Genomic DNA, 17,875 nt, shown 5'->3' on the forward strand with positions numbered 1-17,875 from the left:
ATTTTTTTTCCAGAACTGATTTCAGGTTGTTCATTGTCAAAGGCAGCATATTCGCAAACATATAATAAGTAACTACAAATCGGCAGCACCCAATTCTCATAAAAGGATCATGTGCTATGTGACGCCAACAGGCAGAAACAAAAATTGGCAAAGCTTCCAGAGCTTCAAATAGCAAAACTGCATGATTCTGAGAACTAATCTGGTTGCTTCTAGGTTGTTTGTAGCCCTTAGCTAGGTGAAGCAGGCTGTTCTATCTTGCTTCTGCAGGTATGGTTGCTAGGCTTTAACTAGGTTGTTTTTATGTTGATTCTGGGCAGAGAAGTTTGAGTTAAACCAAAGACACAACAAGATACGCCCAAACTCCAGAGAGAGAGATTCATGCTGAAACCAAGCGCTCACACCTCTCGTAGCTCTACAGGCACATCATTGGTGTAGGCCTTCCATAGCTTTAGGGTCTTCTCGGGGCTGCTGTTGCCTTCTCTGTTCCATAGTATTCTCTTGTTGAGCATACTCAGTGTCTCCAGCTTGTCACCATTGCTTTGCAGCCATTTATAGGGCCAGCTGCTGCTGCCTTCATATTTAGGGGACCAGTGGCGAGTACAGTAGAATTTCTCAAAATTCTGTGTTTATATTGTGTCCTTAATTCGTTGAGCTAACAGTTGCCTTCTTTTTTACTATAAATAACATTGCTTGTCAGCATAAGCGTGCACAAAGTTCCTTTGAATGGGGCGGGGGGGGGGGGGGGGGGGTCGTTTTCTTTCGTGTTGAAGTGCCCCCTTCTTATTTGGCTGACTTTGCGCCCCTCCTCCCTTACTCCCCCATGCGCACGACTATGCTTGTCAGTTATCGCAAGTCTTTCATAAGTGACAGCTAAGGACTGCACACTTTAATTACCTAAGCTCATTTGACGTAGGCATGCAGTAGGCAAGGTTCGATACCGGCCGCAGTGCCCTTCTCGTGTTTCCTTCTTGTCCCTGGTGTTTTTTTCGCGAACTTTGTGGAAGGACGCGTGGCCAGGTGTTCTGTGGCGTGGCCGGCATAGTTGTATGTGCTGACTAAGGAGCCAGGCAAGTCAGCGACTCACCGCCTTGAACATCGCGCAGCCCACCCGGCTCAGACGGCCGGCGTGCGGAGAAGCCGTGACGCATGCTGATAACGCCAGTATATCTCTGTGCGACTATCTACTTTGTCCCAAGGTGCTTAAGGAGTTGGCCGCTTAATGCAAGACGTACGCGAAAAAGACAATTTTTGCCCAAGTAGCGGCTGTTTCTGCATTGATTAGCGCTAAGAGAAAGGTCAGTAGATACACTGGCCCGCGTTTCAAAATAAACCGCGTCGCTATTTCGCCCTCTGAAGTTTCGGGGCGGAAGCAGCGGAGGTCATATAGTATGCGTGTAAACATGTGCCGCTGTAAGTGTTTTGTGGTCGGGCATGTGTGCTTTTCGGGCCGGCTAAACTTGTGAGGCGCACGACCAGTGCCTTGTCATCACAAGCAGTCTGGTGTGAGTATGCTTATTGAGGTGTGACTCCTCGATTTTGTTTGAGTTGCGCTACCGTTTTGCCCGGACTTTGTCCACGGTCTCATTCCCTTCGTCGCGCCGTCCAAAAACAGGCAGACCCGCTGTGAAGAACAAGAACTATTAACGACCGCATTCTTCGAAGAGACAGGTAATATGTGTTGTTCAGCAAAACTGGCGGTAGTTTATAACTAACGATCGAGCGTTTTAACATGGCCAGAGTGCCGTGATCAGGCAGAGGTGTGCAGATGGATTTGCGGATAACGGAGGTAGCGAGTGAACAAAATCTAGCTATTGCAAAACTGCTCCTCCGCCCTCCTCTTCTTGTTTTTTTTTTTTTTTTTTTTTTTAAGACGCTGTCGTTAGATACATGGGTGGATTGATATAGCTGTAGCTTTTAGATCGGGTGGTGGCTAACGCCACCTTGCCGTAATAGTTAGTAAACAAAAACTAGATTTATCTTTTTTTCCCTCTTTAAATTGTGAAGTTAAGCATTGGCACGTTGTAGTTATGGATTTAATTTTCACTCGTGCCTTGATTGTAGCTATCAATCAGATAACCTCCTTTTAGTTATTTCTACCCGTTTAAACTCTATTTTGCCCTCCCTGTCCCTAAACCCCAGTGCTTTGAAAAACTCTGCGCCATCATCATGAACTACAGGGTAAAGCCCCCTACAGAACATTATCAAGTGTTCGGCAGTTTCCTCCTCCTCTCCACATGCACTGCATACCGTGTCTACCCTTTCATATTTGGTCCAATAAGTCATGGTTCGCAATACTTCCGTCCTGGCGTCAAAAAGCAAGAACTACCCCGACAATTATCATATAGATCCTTTCTTTGTCAATATCCTGCTTAAAAGTTCTATAGATCTCTTGTGCCGACTTCTTAATCATGCCTATTTTCCACATGTCGATCTCTGTTTCATTCACCTTCTTCTTAACCGATAGTTATTTTTGGTTTGGCCCCCTGCTGTTTTCGAAGTATTTACCCCTCAATGTTTTCGTTCGCTTCCTCTATTTTGTATTGACATTCCTTGTGTAGAAATAGCTGAGAGCCTTCCTAGCTCCTCCCCCATTTCTGTGACTCACTTTTCAAATTTTATCTTGCTGCTAGCTTCCCTGCCCTCGAATGATGTCCATCCCATATCACCTTGTACTCCCTGATTTGGTGTATTCCTGTGAGCTCCTAAGGCAAGCCTGCCAATTCCACGTTGCTTAATTTCTAATTTTGCTTGAAGTTCTGATCTCATGCACAAGACCGCATTGCCGAACATCAGACCAGGAACCATGACCCCTTTTCAAATTCCTCTCACAACATCATACCTATTGTAATTCCACAGTGCCCTATCTTTAATCACTGCTGCATTCATGTTACCTTTAGTCATTACGTATATTTCGTGTTCCTTTGTGTACTCGGTCTCATTGCTTATCCATACGCCCAGATATTTGTATTTATCCATTATCATTAGCCTGACCTCCTGTATCCTAAGGTCACTACCTCTATTATCATTAAAAATCATGAGTGCTGATTTTTCTTTACTGAATCTCAAGTTTAACCTACCCACCTCATTACTGCAGATGTCTATCAATCCCTTCAAATCTTCCTTGTTGTCGGCGGTTAGCACTATATCATCTGCATACAGCAATGCCGGTAGTGCCTGCTCAACGAGTTTTCCTTGTTGGACGAAAGAGAGGCTGAAGCCAAGTCCACTCTCCTCTAATTGGGCCTCTAATCCTTGTGGATACATCATGAATAACCAGGGTGACAGAAGACACCCCTGCTTAAGCCCCCGTTTTATGTCTGTGGGCTCAGATTCCTGTTTTTCCCATTTTATAACTACCTTGTTACTTAATAGATGTCCTTAAAAAGATTAGTGACTCCATCTTCCATACCTAGGGCGTCCAGTATTCCCCACAAACCCTCTTGAACCATGCTATCGTACGCTCCCTTGATATCCAAAAATGCTAGTCACAGGGGCCTGTGTTCCTTTTCTGCTATTTCAATGCACTGCGTCAGTGAGAACAGATTGTCTTCCAACCTCCTGTGTTTCCGAAACCCATTCCGCAGTTCCCCCAGCACCCCCTCATCCTCTATCCATGCCTACAGTCTTTCCTTTATAATCTGCATCGCCAGCCTGTAGACCACTGATGCCACTGTTATAGAGTGGTAGTTGTTTATGCCAGCTTTGTCCCCCTTTTCTTTATAGATCATGCTCATCCTGCTAAGTTTTCACCCATCGGGGACTTCACCATTAATTATTGTTTTGCTCGCTGCCTCTCTCAAAATCTGCTGAGACTTGGGACCCAATGCTTTTATCAGCATAATTGGGATGCCATCAGGGCCTGTTGATGTGCTGCTAGAAACCCTCTTCTCAGCCCTTTCTCCCCCTCCTCTTTGTGAAAATGAAACAACTGTACCACTTAATTTATCCTTGGCCATTTAGGTACATAGGGCACTTCCTTGCTGAAATTTTTCTGTAATCCTTGTTCTTATATATTCAATAGCTTCGTCCCCCTCTAGCCTAACACCTTGAGCTGTAGTTATAAATCTCTGCTATAGACATTTTTTAGAAAGTTTAGATGGTTCCAAAATTTTGCAGTGGCCTTTCTATCCTTTTTATGTACTTCTGCCAGCCACTGAGCCCCCTTTCTTCAAATCTTTTCATTGATAAGAAGGGATGCTTCCCTTCTACAGCTTAGAAAGGTAACCCATTTTTTTTCAACATCATCTGCCGGTTCGCCCCGCTGCATAGCATGTCTGTGTTCCCTAGAGGCTTCCTGACGTTTTGATATGGCTCTCTTCAACTTCCTCATCCCACCAATTCTTGGGTCGGTCTCCTTTTTCGGGGTGACTTGTCACGTGCCTTAGCAAGCTCTAGCTCAAACAGTCTAATTAGATTCGTGTAAGAGTCTTCCTGACGTTTTGCTATGACTCTCTTCAACTTCCTAATCCCACCAACTCTTGTGTCTGTGTCTCCTTTTCCGGGGTGACTTGTCACGTGCCTTAGCAAGCTCTAGCTCAAACAGTCTAATTAGATTCGTGTAAGAGTCTTCCTGACGTTTTGCTATGACTCTCTTCAACTTCCTAATCCCACCAACTCTTGGGTCTGTGTCTCCTTTTCCGGGTTGACTTGGCACAAGGCTTTAGCAAGCTGTTGCTCGAACAGTCCAATTAGATTCGTGTAAGAGGCTTCCTGACATTTTGCTATGACTCTCTTTAACTTCCTAATCCCACCAACTCTTGTGTCTGTGTCTCCTTTGCCGAAGTGACTTGTCACGTGCCTTAGCAAGCTGTAGCTCAAACAGTCTAATTGAATTCATGTAAGAGGCTTCTGGGCGTTTTGATATGGCTCTCTTCAACTTCCTCATCCCACCAACTTTTGGGTCTGTGTCTCCTTTTCCGGGGTGACTTGTCACGTGCTTTAGCAAGCTCTAGCTCAAACAGTCTAATTAGATTCGTGTAAGAGGCTTTCTGACATTTTGCTATGGCTCTCTTCAACTTCGTAATCCCACCAACTTTTGGGTCTGTGTCTCCTTTTCCGGGGTGACTTGTCACGTGCCTTAGCAAGCTCTAGCTCAAACAGTCTTATTGGATTCGTGTATGTCCACACTGTTTTATTATGTGATTACTTTCTCAATTTTTTAGTACCTATTTCTATTTGCCTTTCTGAATAAAACTTTCTCTGTAGTTGCTCAATTTGTCTCTTCGCACTTTCATTGCTCTTCCAAAACTTAGCTTGGTATGTTTGTGATCACTACCCAGACTTCTGGTGACACATTCATCTATGTGCATTTACCCGAGCTTATCATACATCCTATGTGACATCAACGCATAATTTATAGTTGACTGCAGCCTTTCTGCCTCCCATGTTATTTGCCCTTCACACTTCTCAGTACTGTTGAAAATGATCAAATCATGACTTTCACACATATCCATGATCACTTTGTCTGTTGGGTCAGTATACCCATCTATATCTCCTATGTGTGCATTCATATGTGTCATATGTTTCATATGTTTTTTCATGTGTTTGATCATAGTACTGTACCCTCCCTGCTGTAATGCCTTATGGCAAAGCAGGTACCTAATAAATAAATAAATAAATAAAGTAAATAAATATCTCTTAGTATAATTATCTCGCACTCTCCTCCTAATTCCTTAATGTCATTTGTTATACACTCCATCATTGGCTGGTTTTCCTCTCTGGTTTTGCACCCGTTCGCAAGTACACCAAACCAAGGAGTGTCATCTGCCCAGCTACTTTCCTTTTTAACCATGAATCCTCCGTGCATCCCTGCTTGACACTTTACCAACCCATACTTTTGTGTATAAATGCCCCAATTTTACCCCTTTTTTTGCTGCCTTCTGTTCTATTGCAACATCCCCATACATAGTCCAGATTGCAAGGTGGTTGCTCCATGTCCCAAAGATGTGTTTCCACAATCCCTTATACCATCAGCTCCTCCTGCCTTAACGGCTATTCTATCTCTTCCCACTTTAACCCATTCCTTTCACCCTGCATGTTAATATAGCCTATGTCTGAATTAGCTCGGCCCTTGTGCTTACGTCGTTTTATTCTCCCACGGACCCCACGTGGCTTGTATATTGATGCCCCTTTAGAATCGTCTTTGGTTGCACTGTTGGCCTGAGGGCTTTGTCCCCCTAAACGAAGCTGTGGCTTGACGACCCACCCTATTACCAACCCTCCTGCTCGTCGCACCACTGTAATGAATGCCATCTTGTGCAAAGGGGCGAGTGCCGGGCTCGTACATGTCTTGGTTCACCTCCATTATGCTGTATCCGAGCTGCTGGCTCATACCCATGATCACACACTTACCCCCGTATACAGAAATGCTCCTTGACTTGAACTTTAAACCCACTTTCTTGCAGTGTGTTTGAAATGTGTCTGTGTGTTTGTGCTGCTTTGGCACCGCCTAAAGACAGTGCATTTGAAATGCGTTTGTTCTGCATTGAAGTCGGTGGTAAGTCAAGCAGCGTTTCTCAATATGGGGGTTAGCCTCCACTACCCTCCATTCAATCCCACGGGACTGCCCCCAGACTTCTGGGACTGTGCGTATGGTCACATGTACACTCCCAGTGGCGTCTCGGAGTTTATGCATCCCATCCTCTAATTGTCTCTGAGGCTTCTGAGTCTTGCTCTTCAGCACATCATTAAGACCAGCATGAATAGTGACGAGATTTTCGCCCTTCAAGCTGCCCTCCACAACGTCGTGAGCTTTGGCCAGCGCATTCACCATGCACTTCCCTATGCCATCCGTAACCCTGGCTATGTTAAAGTCCCCCACCACTAGGGCCCTTTTACGCTTCAATCGCTGGCTTCCTGTTTGCGATGGCGCCCCTGTTTGCTTCCTCTGTTTCTCTCTCTGCCGTGTGTCCTGTGTTCCTGCCCTGCTCGAAGACTGCGACGTTACCGAGCTGTATATCCTCGGAGCCTCCATGCTGTGGCCAGACACTGCGGCCCCCTGACCTCCCTTCTCGCCTGTTGCTTCCTGCCTGTCACCTTCTGTGCTACCCATGCCCTCCATCTCACACCGGTCGGGTCCGGGGCAAAGAGCCATTAGCTCCTTTACCCGCTTCTCGAGCTCAGTTTGCCCTTTCCGTTCTTTTCTAAGGTCACCCTTCATTTGCTCTAATAAGCTGGCGTTAGCCTCCTCCTGCTCATGCGACGCTTCGAGCTGTTTCTGGAGTTCCATCCTCTGCTCCCGTTTCACCCTCAGCTCCCCCTGCAGCCCCTCAACGCTAACCTCCATGTGCCGCACTGCCGCCTTCAGTGCCTCACACAGCCTGCACACGAAGCTTGCCTTGTCCGTGACGGCCAAACTCGTGAAGGCTGCCTTGTCCAGGTAGCACCAGCGCTTGCATTGTTCGCACTGTACCAGCTCACTTTTGCCCATGGTTTTTCTCGCCTCCTTAGCCATCGCCCGCCCGACCATCGGACCGAGTGCTCGACAGCCCTAAGTTCAACCCTAATCTGCTATCCAGTCGCTTCCGCTAACTCTCCTTCCTCAACAACTGTTAGAAACTGCCCCCTACACCATAAACACACGTGTTCAACTTCCCTAGTGGCTTCTCCTGAGGTCCACTTCGTGTTTGCATCTTAGTTTAACTAATGCGCATGTTCTCTCCTCTGGTGACCGACCCCCCCCCCCCATCAGCCGCCATGAGTCGCTCCACGTGAGGACGTCGGTAAGTGTAGTAGAGGTCTGTGTGGGGACAGCCCGGCTTTCTTGGCACTCATGCACTCAGCAGTGGAGACGCACGTACACACAGCACTCCCAGAATTTTTATTTTTTTAGACTCTAACACCTTATATTCGATGCTTTTGGAAATGCTTGAGGCCCATGTGCCCATATTTTTTATTTAGGTGTACGTTAAAAAACCTCAATGGTTGAAATTTCCAGAGCGTCTACTACGGTGTCCATCATAATCATATTGCAAATCCCAGCAATTAATATTGTCACTACGTTTTGCCACAAACATAACAGTGAATTCAGATGATGTGGTGGCATGAATAGATGCGCAAGGAATTCACACATTTAAGTGGCACCACGGCTGCACCATAACAGACTGCCAGAGTCTTTGCCAATAAATTCAAACTCTTTGGTTGACATTGGTATAAATGGCATGCTGATACATGACTTCTAATAACATCCCCTATACTTTCCATGACATTATTTACCGTTAGTTCTCAATAATGTTGTGTCTAACAAGGAAAATGAGCCCTTATATTTACACTTTCCTTCATTCATAGCGAAAGTTCCTTTCTGGTGGACTTGATGCCTTGGGGTGGTATGCAAGGAATTATTGGTCAGCTGCCATCTCGAAATAAAACCATGTACTACGTGATGCCAAACAGGCAAAAAAAGCGTTCACTCGCCACCATGGCACTAGGTGGTGCCGATTGACGTTGCCACCCTGTAAAGTGGACGAAGGAGTAACCGTCACCGTAGCTCACTAGTAGAGCCTCGGATGTCAAAGGTCACAAGTTCAGATCTTGTTGGTGCCAAATATCTTTTCGTTCACTTTTTTTATTCGCATTTACATTACAATTATTTCTAATAACATCCCCTATACTTTCCTTGGCATTATTGCTTGTTAGTTCTCATTAACATTCTTTTCCCTTGTGTGGCTCACACTTAATGCAAGGAATTCGTCCAAGTAGCGGGTGAACTTTTCCAATATTTTCTGTGGTGTATCATTCGTAGAAGCTGTAGTTCCAGATATTCATTTGATTTATAAAAGTTACTGAAAACGAAAAAAAAAAAAGGCTGTGTTATAACCTCTACGCTTCCCCGAGCAGCAGAAATGGAAGCATCAATGTTTTTATTTAGTTGTCTCTGGCATGCATCATCATCAGTGCTCAAAGGTATGGCTCTTTGAAGTGTGTGAAGATTCTTTTCGGGTGCGAAAAGCTACCCGGTCACATAAAGGCCACACTAGTGTGGTACTCGGTCCAATCATTTATACCAACACTTCTACAATGCCGCAAATGTCTCAAGCTTGGACATATACAGGGTTTCTGCATTAGTGTTGTGGTCTGTGCTAAATGTGGCGCAAATCACAACGTAAAATTTTGTGACAGTGTGACATCAAACTGGCGTAACTGTAATGGCGAACACTTGGCAATGGGCAAAGAATGTCCAAAGCTAAAGAAAAAATGAAAGGTCCTGAAAGAGAAAGTTGAAAAGATTGCATCACGAGAAAAGACACCTAGCCATAGCACCCGTCAAGTAGCTGGCACTGACACAACTGAAGATGTACCTGTACGTCTGAAGAACAGTATAGTCAAAGTGAATCGAAACGACGAAAGAAAGTGCGATTTCAGCATTTCGGCAACATCGTGGCCGGTGCTTCTATCAAAGCCATCGGACACAACCTCCTCAAAGGTCGCGCCTCAGAAAACGTCGGAACCAGCTTCCACCGAGGCCATGTCTGCAGTAGAAAATACGATAAACAGGGCACCAGAAATGGCTCCAGCCAATGATGATGCCCAACTTGTAACCATTCTTGAGATGCTTGTTAACGTCATCAGATCTCTCATAGTCCCAGCATCATTAGTCGCACAACAGCTTTTGGGGGCTCTCATTTTATTTCTCGACAGTCTTCACTAGAAATCACATGAACACCAGTCGCAAGCCTCGTCTCTATGTGCTGCTAAGAAAACTCGGGTCCCTATGGCCGCGCAATGGTGACCTCGTTCTTAGGCAGTGAATAATCCGCTGGATGTTACAGCTCTCCAAGAAACCAATTTAAGAAATGATGAGCCCAGACTTTCGGGTTACATAGGCGTTCACAGCAATTTTTGATGCACGGTGTGGATCTTTCCATTTACGAAATGCTTCGAAAGCGTCATTGCACATATGATCTGACGTTCATTTCATGGTGATTGACGCAAGTGACCTCTGCGGACCTGGCCACCCATTTATAGTCGGATTTTTAAATTGAAAAAATTTTTGCTTATACTTGTCCAAGTCTTCCCCATTTCTTTTTTACTTCCCTCTCTTCTTTCCTCTTTTTTCCCTCTTATCTTCGTTTCCTCTGTTTCTTCCCTCGTCCCGAAAGAGTGAGCAGACGTTGTGCCCCTCCAGGTGGCAGATGACAGCTCTCCCTCTTTCCTCTGTGTCCCTTTGCTTCTGTGTATGCAAATCAAATAATAATAATAATAATAATAATAATAATAATAATAATAATAATAATAATAATAATAATAATAATAATAATAATAATAATAATAATTATAATTATAATCTTCTCATGTGTTTACTTGTACACCCACCTTTTTTCTTCTTTTTTTTGTACGTTGTTGTCTGTCTAAAAATTGTATCATTACCTGCTATTTCATATATTTTTAGCTTGTTTTTTTGTTATTTTCAGCAGTCTATTATTCTTCCCCTTTTTATTATTATTATTCCTTCTAGCCGGATTATGACTTAAAGCTAAGTGTGAAAAACTATGGCCGTCTCCATGATGCATTGAGTTTCATCTTTTTGAAGCATTTATTTAACAATAAAGCACAAACTTCAATACCTTCAACAATATATATAAATTTCGCTATTTTCGAGTGCTGGCATGTTTATTTAAAAAGAAATGTTTCATAAACCATTTTGCTACCAAAGAATAAGTTATCGGTAACTTTTTCTGCCAATCAGTGATCATGCAGCCAGGCCTTCAGAGTGGAACATGCATTCGCACATAAATGAAAAATGCGGTATTAAGTCTCCTACTCATTTCTCGACACTACAGGAAAAGAAAAAGAAATTTTTGTCATAACCATGGCGATGTTTCCCGGGCAACAGAAAGGGGAGATCAGCGGTTTCTATTTCCACTACCGAAAAGTGAAAATCATTAGAGCTATTGCAAACGCTTGCCACGCCAATTCCATCACATTGCTATCATGGAGTTACTTCAGTAAGGGCCACGGGAAGTTCGAAGCCGAGCATTTCCTGCGCGCACTAGCCTCCGCCACTGCCAGCAGCGAGTTGGCTCGGAGCACCCCTGCCATACTGCAGCAATAGGTAGCAGCAGCCCCTCATGCGCAGGCCGTGAAAGAAATGAGTGCACGCCTCTAGACCGGCTGTGGCAGATGCACGCTCGCTTGAGTGAGCTTTCCTCAAAATCAGCTGAGGCGGTCAAGGAGCAGCACTGCACCAGACCAGTGGCATGCACAGGCAATGGGCTTACTGCAGTCATTTGTGGAAAAGCCAACATTTCCAGTCCTATTTCTAAAAAACAAGTGTATGCAGGAAATGGCTGGGAAGCCACGGGTGCAGGATGACGAGGGAATATTTTAACTGAATACTGGAGCTACTTAAGCTTAGAGGGACAAAATGAGGCTGGTCACTTATTGAAGAGCCTTTAAACATACTAAATAAAATGCACATTGTTAAAACTGTAGTTTTAGTACTTCCCTCTCTTTGACTTTGTTATCGTGGTCCATGTAGCGACAAGTCACTTTGTTAAAACTGTAGTTTTAGTACTTCCCTCTCTTTGACTTTGTTATCGTGGTCCATGTAGCGACAAGTCACTGTTTGGAGGGAGGCTCTATTCCTCTCTCCTGGTACTCTAACTCTGCCTTGTCTTTGCTAGGTGTGATCTTTCATTATTTTTTAGTGATAAAAACTAATGTCCTCATTTCATGCATATGAAGCAACACAACAAAAATCCATACAAAAAAAAAAATTAGAGTATTCAGAGTAAACAGCCATGCAGGCACATCTTGTGTGGGAATAGGTAAATTACGTGTAGACTCCAGCTGGTGAGAGGCAAGAAGTATATATACTGCTCGAAAAGTAGGAGCAGCAAGAAAAACAAAACAGTGCACGAAAAACCAGGCAAGCAAGCTGTCAATGGGATGACGTTGAGCTGCACGTCTCGTTAGAGGTCTTTTGCTCAACCATATAGATGAGCGACTATTCGAGTGCTGCAGATATTTATATGTACACTAAATAATCTTACAAAAGACAAAGCTTCTGCAATACAATATTTCCTCTTTCTGCGTTGTATACAACAGCTGTTTTACTGTAGAGATTTCATGAGTATTTCTTCAGTGCACATCTTGTGCCTATTTTACGCTCCTTTTCGCCCTCCAAAGTGCCATTCGTGAAGCATGAACTTGACTTCAAGGAAGGATGCAAGAAAAAATATTATACAATGCTTGAGCCAGCAATCTCTTTTATCATTTTCAGCCATGATGAAAGCATGTGTGAAATGAAAAAGCCTTTAGCCAGTGCACGTGATTACAGAGTTTTGTGTAACACATTATAAGTGATCACTTTCTTGTACCTAATTACATTTTCTTGAAATTTTGTAATATAATTGAGTACATTTTCAAAGCTGTAATGTTCAGGCTAATTCAATCACATGTTCTTGTAAGTGGTTACCGCTAATCATTAAAACTTTTTCTCCTCCAAAATCAAGTTAGCAGTTTTTTACAGGAGTTCTTGTCACAAAAAATACGCGACTGTGCTGTAGGGACCCTTGTTGCAGGCAAGGGGTTCATACAGACCTATTTTTTCATTTTTTTTCCTGACTTTATCTGCAACACCTTACCCGAATGCCAGCAACAGAAGCACGATGCTTCATAGAGGACACGGACTCTAGCATAGAAGCTCTGTGCAACTACACCTCCAGCCAATGCCTCCTTTATTTCTTTCAATGCCAGTGCAAACGCACGCTTTTCAACGGGGGCCGTCGATCCACTTTAGTTCAGGGAGTGATCATTATGCGATGCTGCATGATGGGTAGCACTGCTTGCATCAGATGTGCTATCGAGACATTCCCCGGAGATGTGATGGACGCGTTTCCCTCTTTAATATCTTATATATTTTGCATTTCATCCCTCGTGCTCTTTTTTTTTGGCTTGAAGCAATGCCACCGCCGCATGCCCTGTGTGTGACAGAGCACAGGGCATGCAGCAGCATTGAAATGACGCTTCCCCACTTACGCATTGAGCCACAAATGGCGACACGCTATCTCAGTACACCGTATCTTTTACAGAGCCAGCATGACTGCCAATATTGTAAACACGAGGAATGCAAGACGCCGCCCCACGGATCTGTACACTACTGAACGAAAAAATTACTTCATATGATTTCCGTGGTCAGGTGCATGAAGTGTTCTCTCCTCTATGACCGCAAAGCACACGTGAATTCTAGGCGATGGGCGAGAGCAGGAAAGGGCTAGAGGAGAGGGTGGTAAATGCCTGGATCGGGTGCATCTGGCTGGCATTGATAAAAACAGAGGAGGCGTTGCTCCAGCGAATGAGAGAAACAGGAAGGCAGGGAGGTTAATCAGGTAGCACTCACTTTGATATTCAACATGGGGGTAGGGGGAAGGAAAAAGATAATATAGAAAAAAAAAGAGTGAACAACCTAGTGCTCAGTGTAGCAGCTGACTTCTTAACAAGGGAAGACAGAAGAATCAGTGGCAACAACCTAAAGAAAAAAAAAACTGCTGTTGAAAGCTAACTGCATGAAACACTTTGTCGCAGAAGCTAGTGCCTCCAAGCCTTCATGCAAGCCTCCAGCCTTCTCTTTACCCTGCCAGCCACTTAAATGTGTTCTATCTTGAATAAACTTGTGCTATTATGTCATGGTGATAAAATTTTGAAGGAAAGCAGTGCAAAAGTAGTCGATAAAATGTAATTGCTGTTACATTTCTAGGGCTGTCATTGACCACTGTAATCAATTAAATTTTAAGGTAAGTTGCAATTGTAATTGGCTAATCATTTTTATAATGTGCAGAGGTCTGCATAGTTCTGATAGTATTTGCTTTTTGATTATGCTTACTGAGAAACAGTGCAAAAAAATTACTCTGTTACAAAAAGCAGACACAGCACACACATGTGTCTTGTGTGTGGCAGCAGCATTACACACCTTTGGTCATGGAACATTGAGAACAGCACCCTTAGGAGCATTAATAATGCCCTTTTGATAAATGCACAACTATCATAATGCAATGGAAAGGCAGAGCTATAAATATGAATGGCAGCTCCACAACTGTGAAATCTGAGGAAGTGTGTAGCATCGGCACCCAACTGAGCTGAGTTTTTGAATATCACTAACAAGACTGCAAAAGTGCAATGGAAACCCTACATGCTTACTTCAAGCATCGGTGTTATTGACACTGTAGTAAACAGAGCAGTGGGGACTCTACAATCCTCATGAGATGTAGCAATACAGCAGCTGCGAAGCGTGTGGGCATCCGCTCACTTGGTAAGGCTGTGGCACCCTCTCTTGCGTAGCCCTGTCGCAGGTTTCCAAGATAGTTTGGGTGATTTTCAGCTAATTATTGCCATTATTTTTTGACCATTTGTCATAATTGTATTATTTTATATAATTAATTTTAACCCAGTTTTGAGCATTGCTAGGCTTGTTATGGCCTGTATTGTTTACTGTGAGCGTGATCTGAGCGCATGAGATACATGGATGGATGAAAAGTCGGGCTCTAAAGAGCATCGCTCCTAAAAGCCAACTCCAGCAATTTTTTGATCGTGCCAAAGTAATGTTGCTTTTATGTTCCCAAGGTGCTCTTGTCATTGGCCTGGTAGCAGAAATATTCGGCAAAGTTTGAAATAAATTTAAATAAGCGAAAAAGTGAAACGCCAAAACTGAAACCTAATCGCAGTACTATCTTTGTATTATGTAAACGTTAGTAAAAACGGTTAAAACTGTGCAAACCAGAAACCGTGAAAGACATTCCAGTCTCACCAGCATAGAGTATGAAAGCTGCGAAAGCGGTGAAGTGCAGACGCTCGGGACATCAGCACAGGGGAAAGGCGACCCCACCGCAAGAGCCACACCATGTCTGTTACTGACTGTGCTATGTGCATAAGCTCCTCGGAGCTGTCAAAGAATGGCAGCTGAGGCTCAGATGGCTCAAATTTCTTTTTTCATTATTGTGAATACTCAGTTGGCAAATGGCGACTTACATTGTACGAATGCTATTGTGTTCAGTGTTGATTACTGATATCCCACATCTCATGAAAGAACCAAGACACTGTTAAAGACGAAAATTCAGGGGAATATAGAGGCTCATAGTAATGTGAAATTATCTAGCAAGATTGTGGGAATTGATGTATCTACCAGGGATTTCTCTTATTCAGGCCTTTGTTGGTGCCCTGACAAAGACAAGTCCTGTTGTTGAAACAATGCAGTGATTTCCCATCACGCCTGTTAAAGAAGGCTTCAGCGGAACCGACTTGACACGAACAATAGCCAACGCATTTTAGTGCTGCCATGTCTTGCAAGTATCTAAAAGGCACAACATAATCAGTTATATTTTTTCTCATTTTTCTGTGACTACACATGCTTAGTTTGTTCATCGTTTTTATCTTTTCAGCCTCCAGCAGCTGCATGGCTGATGGCGCTGCTGCTGGCATGGGGCCAGCACGGTCATATGCCTTCTTTGTTAGCCTTGTCATCATTTTCATGCTGGTGCTCATTTTCACCAAGCCATCAAAGGAGATTGGTAAGCATAAACCTTCACGTACTAGTTAATGACAGAGGCCGGTCAGCCGTAATACGCTATACAGATGAGGTGAACTTGCTGTGCATTCTTTCGGGTGGCAAGAGAGAACTGGCTCACAAATAAACCATAAAAAAAGAAATTGAAGCAGCTTTGCACTAGTGGTGCCAAGCTTGCGGAAGGTGCGGAGCTAGGCATCTTTCTTTGTTTATTTTTAATTTTTGTCTCCTCTCTTTCTTTTTTTCTCCCTTTTTCATATTGTTTAGTTCTTTTTTTCTCTCTCGTTATTTCCACTTGTACTTTTCCCTCTCTACTTCTTCCTATTTCTTGCTTTTTCTATTTTTCTTTCCATATTTTCCTATCTTTTTTCTATTTTGCACTAGCGTCCTCTTTCTTTTTTATGCGTGGTTTTGCCTTCATTACGACAAGTGCACTAGTTTTTGTATGCTCATGATGATTAGTGATCCACACCTGCCAATTTTTCCGATTGTACGAATGCTATCTCAAATCTCCCGAAAAGTGGCTGTCACAGCAGAGGTGTTTTTATTTTTGTTTTTTTTTTAATCACTTATATGTATATGTGAGCCTTTGCTAATACAAGAGTTGCAGTGCTCCGCTACAGTACTGGCCACTACACTTCTGGTTCACAGGAACCATACCCTAGAGTACCGTGCATCTAGGCAAAGGCCGGTGGTCATGAGACCTGCTCACCCCCGTATACCGGGAGAAAATGAAGGAAAAGATACCATAACTTTTTGCATCTGTCTGCCTTGGCCCCTGCATTTTGTACGCTAGGCCTATGCCTCTTTCCTAGGCGTCACTCGTATTTGTTACGTGGTTGTGCATTTCTCCAAGTTCAATTGGAAGGTCGATGGCGGTGTCAAAAGCAAACAAGTAGTACTTGCAACTGTTTCTGGACTCATACACGAATGAGTTTCTGTGCTTTGTGACTTCGCAGAAAGGTGGTAAGTACAATTTATATACCAGGTGCACCTGTAATGTAAGCGTTCTGCATGGTGGCAAGGCTGACATATCGCTTCACAGAAACATCAGAAGTACGTTTGTAATGCGGAAGAGCAGGAGAACATCGAAAGTTTCTTCCAAAAGAGCTGCCAAGGCAGTGCCATCTGTACAGAATACCTATTCAAGAGATTTCTTGTGGAACATAACTTGCTTCTCAGTTTAAGTGATCACACAGGACTGTTGTTTAGAAAAATGTTTCCAAAGTGTGAGGACGCGAAACGGTACGGGTGGAAACGTATGAGAACTGCCATCGTTGGAGAAGTGGCTGCAAATGCCGAAAACACTATGGTGGAGGCTCTGAAACACAGTGCTTTCACAATCACACTGAACGGAAGCAACAACAGCGCGTCGCAAATGTCGCTGTCTCAGTAATTTTCGATACGTCCCCCCCCCCCCCTTCCCACTGTGTTCTCCCGAATTTCCATGCTACTAGGTTGGCAGGTATGGTAATAATCATCAAGGAACTGAAAGGAAAAGAGGAAAAAGACCTCCTTTGCCCGAGCACACGCTCAATATGCTACATGTGGAGCGTTATACCAAGTGACGACGACAACACACCACAGCACTTGAGAGCATGCGATAGCCTGGCCTCTTAGAATGCTCCATACTTCAAAGCCTTGGGTAAATACATTAGATTATAGTGGCGATGCATGGCTGGCGTTTCTAAGTGTTTGTAATTTACCCTTGTAGTGTCCCTTGTTGGGCTTGGTGGCGGGTAGTCATCATCGTCGCCGAAATATATACTTTCCACATGGCAAATGCTTTCCCTCCCTTTCCTGATCGCTCCCTCAAAAGGTGGCGCACCGATGTAGCAATCACCTTAACCAAACCAAAGCAAAGTTTTCTGAAATAACATGTCATTCATAGTCAAAACGAAAAAAAGAAAGTCTGAGCGATTTCATCATTCTTACTATCGAAAAATTTTACAGAAGTAATTGGCCCGAGTTATAAAATCACAAATATGGGAAGTGGTGACCTCCTTTTGGAAGTTCGAGACAAGGCACAATACGATAAACTATCCAAAATTGTATAATTTAAAGACGCATCTGTTTCAGTGAGCTCACATAGGTTTATGAATACAGTCCATGGTATAATTTCTGGGGATGACCTTCTCGAGCTGAGCGAAAGCGAACTGCTAGAAGGCTGGCAAGATGAGAATGTTGTAAAAGTACAGAGAATAATGATCAGACGTGATGCGAAGCAAATTCCTACAAAACGCATTATAATTATTTTTAGAATCAGCGATGTACCCGAATCCATTGAAACTGGTTATTGCAAATTCTGTGTCCGACCCTACATACCCGATTCCCACTGTTGTTTGAAGTGTCAGTGCTTCAGACATGGATAGCAAA

The 17,875-nt window shown here is 43.7% G+C and overlaps 1 protein-coding gene across 3 annotated transcripts in view; it reads left to right on the plus strand.

Moving 5' to 3' along the window:
- The first annotated feature begins 1,122 nt into the window (after positions 1 to 1,122).
- LOC119174089 (stimulator of interferon genes protein) overlaps positions 1,123 to 17,875 on the plus strand; it is a 119,008-nt gene continuing 102,255 nt past the window's right edge. The window contains exons 1-3 of one of the 3 annotated variants that reach the window (XM_037424890.2): positions 1,302 to 1,502; positions 1,613 to 1,668; positions 15,375 to 15,503. In XM_037424890.2, the coding sequence (XP_037280787.1) occupies positions 15,389 to 15,503 (115 nt within the window). In that variant the 5' untranslated portion in view covers positions 1,302 to 1,502; positions 1,613 to 1,668; positions 15,375 to 15,388. Of the gene's footprint in view, positions 1,503 to 1,612; positions 1,669 to 15,374; positions 15,504 to 17,875 lie in introns of all 3 variants that reach the window. The other 2 variants (XM_037424891.2, XM_037424889.2) reach the window with 2 other exon arrangements.

This window comes from Rhipicephalus microplus, chromosome 5 (assembly GCF_043290135.1).
Source record: "Rhipicephalus microplus isolate Deutch F79 chromosome 5, USDA_Rmic, whole genome shotgun sequence".
Lineage (NCBI taxonomy): Eukaryota > Metazoa > Arthropoda > Arachnida > Ixodida > Ixodidae > Rhipicephalus > Rhipicephalus microplus.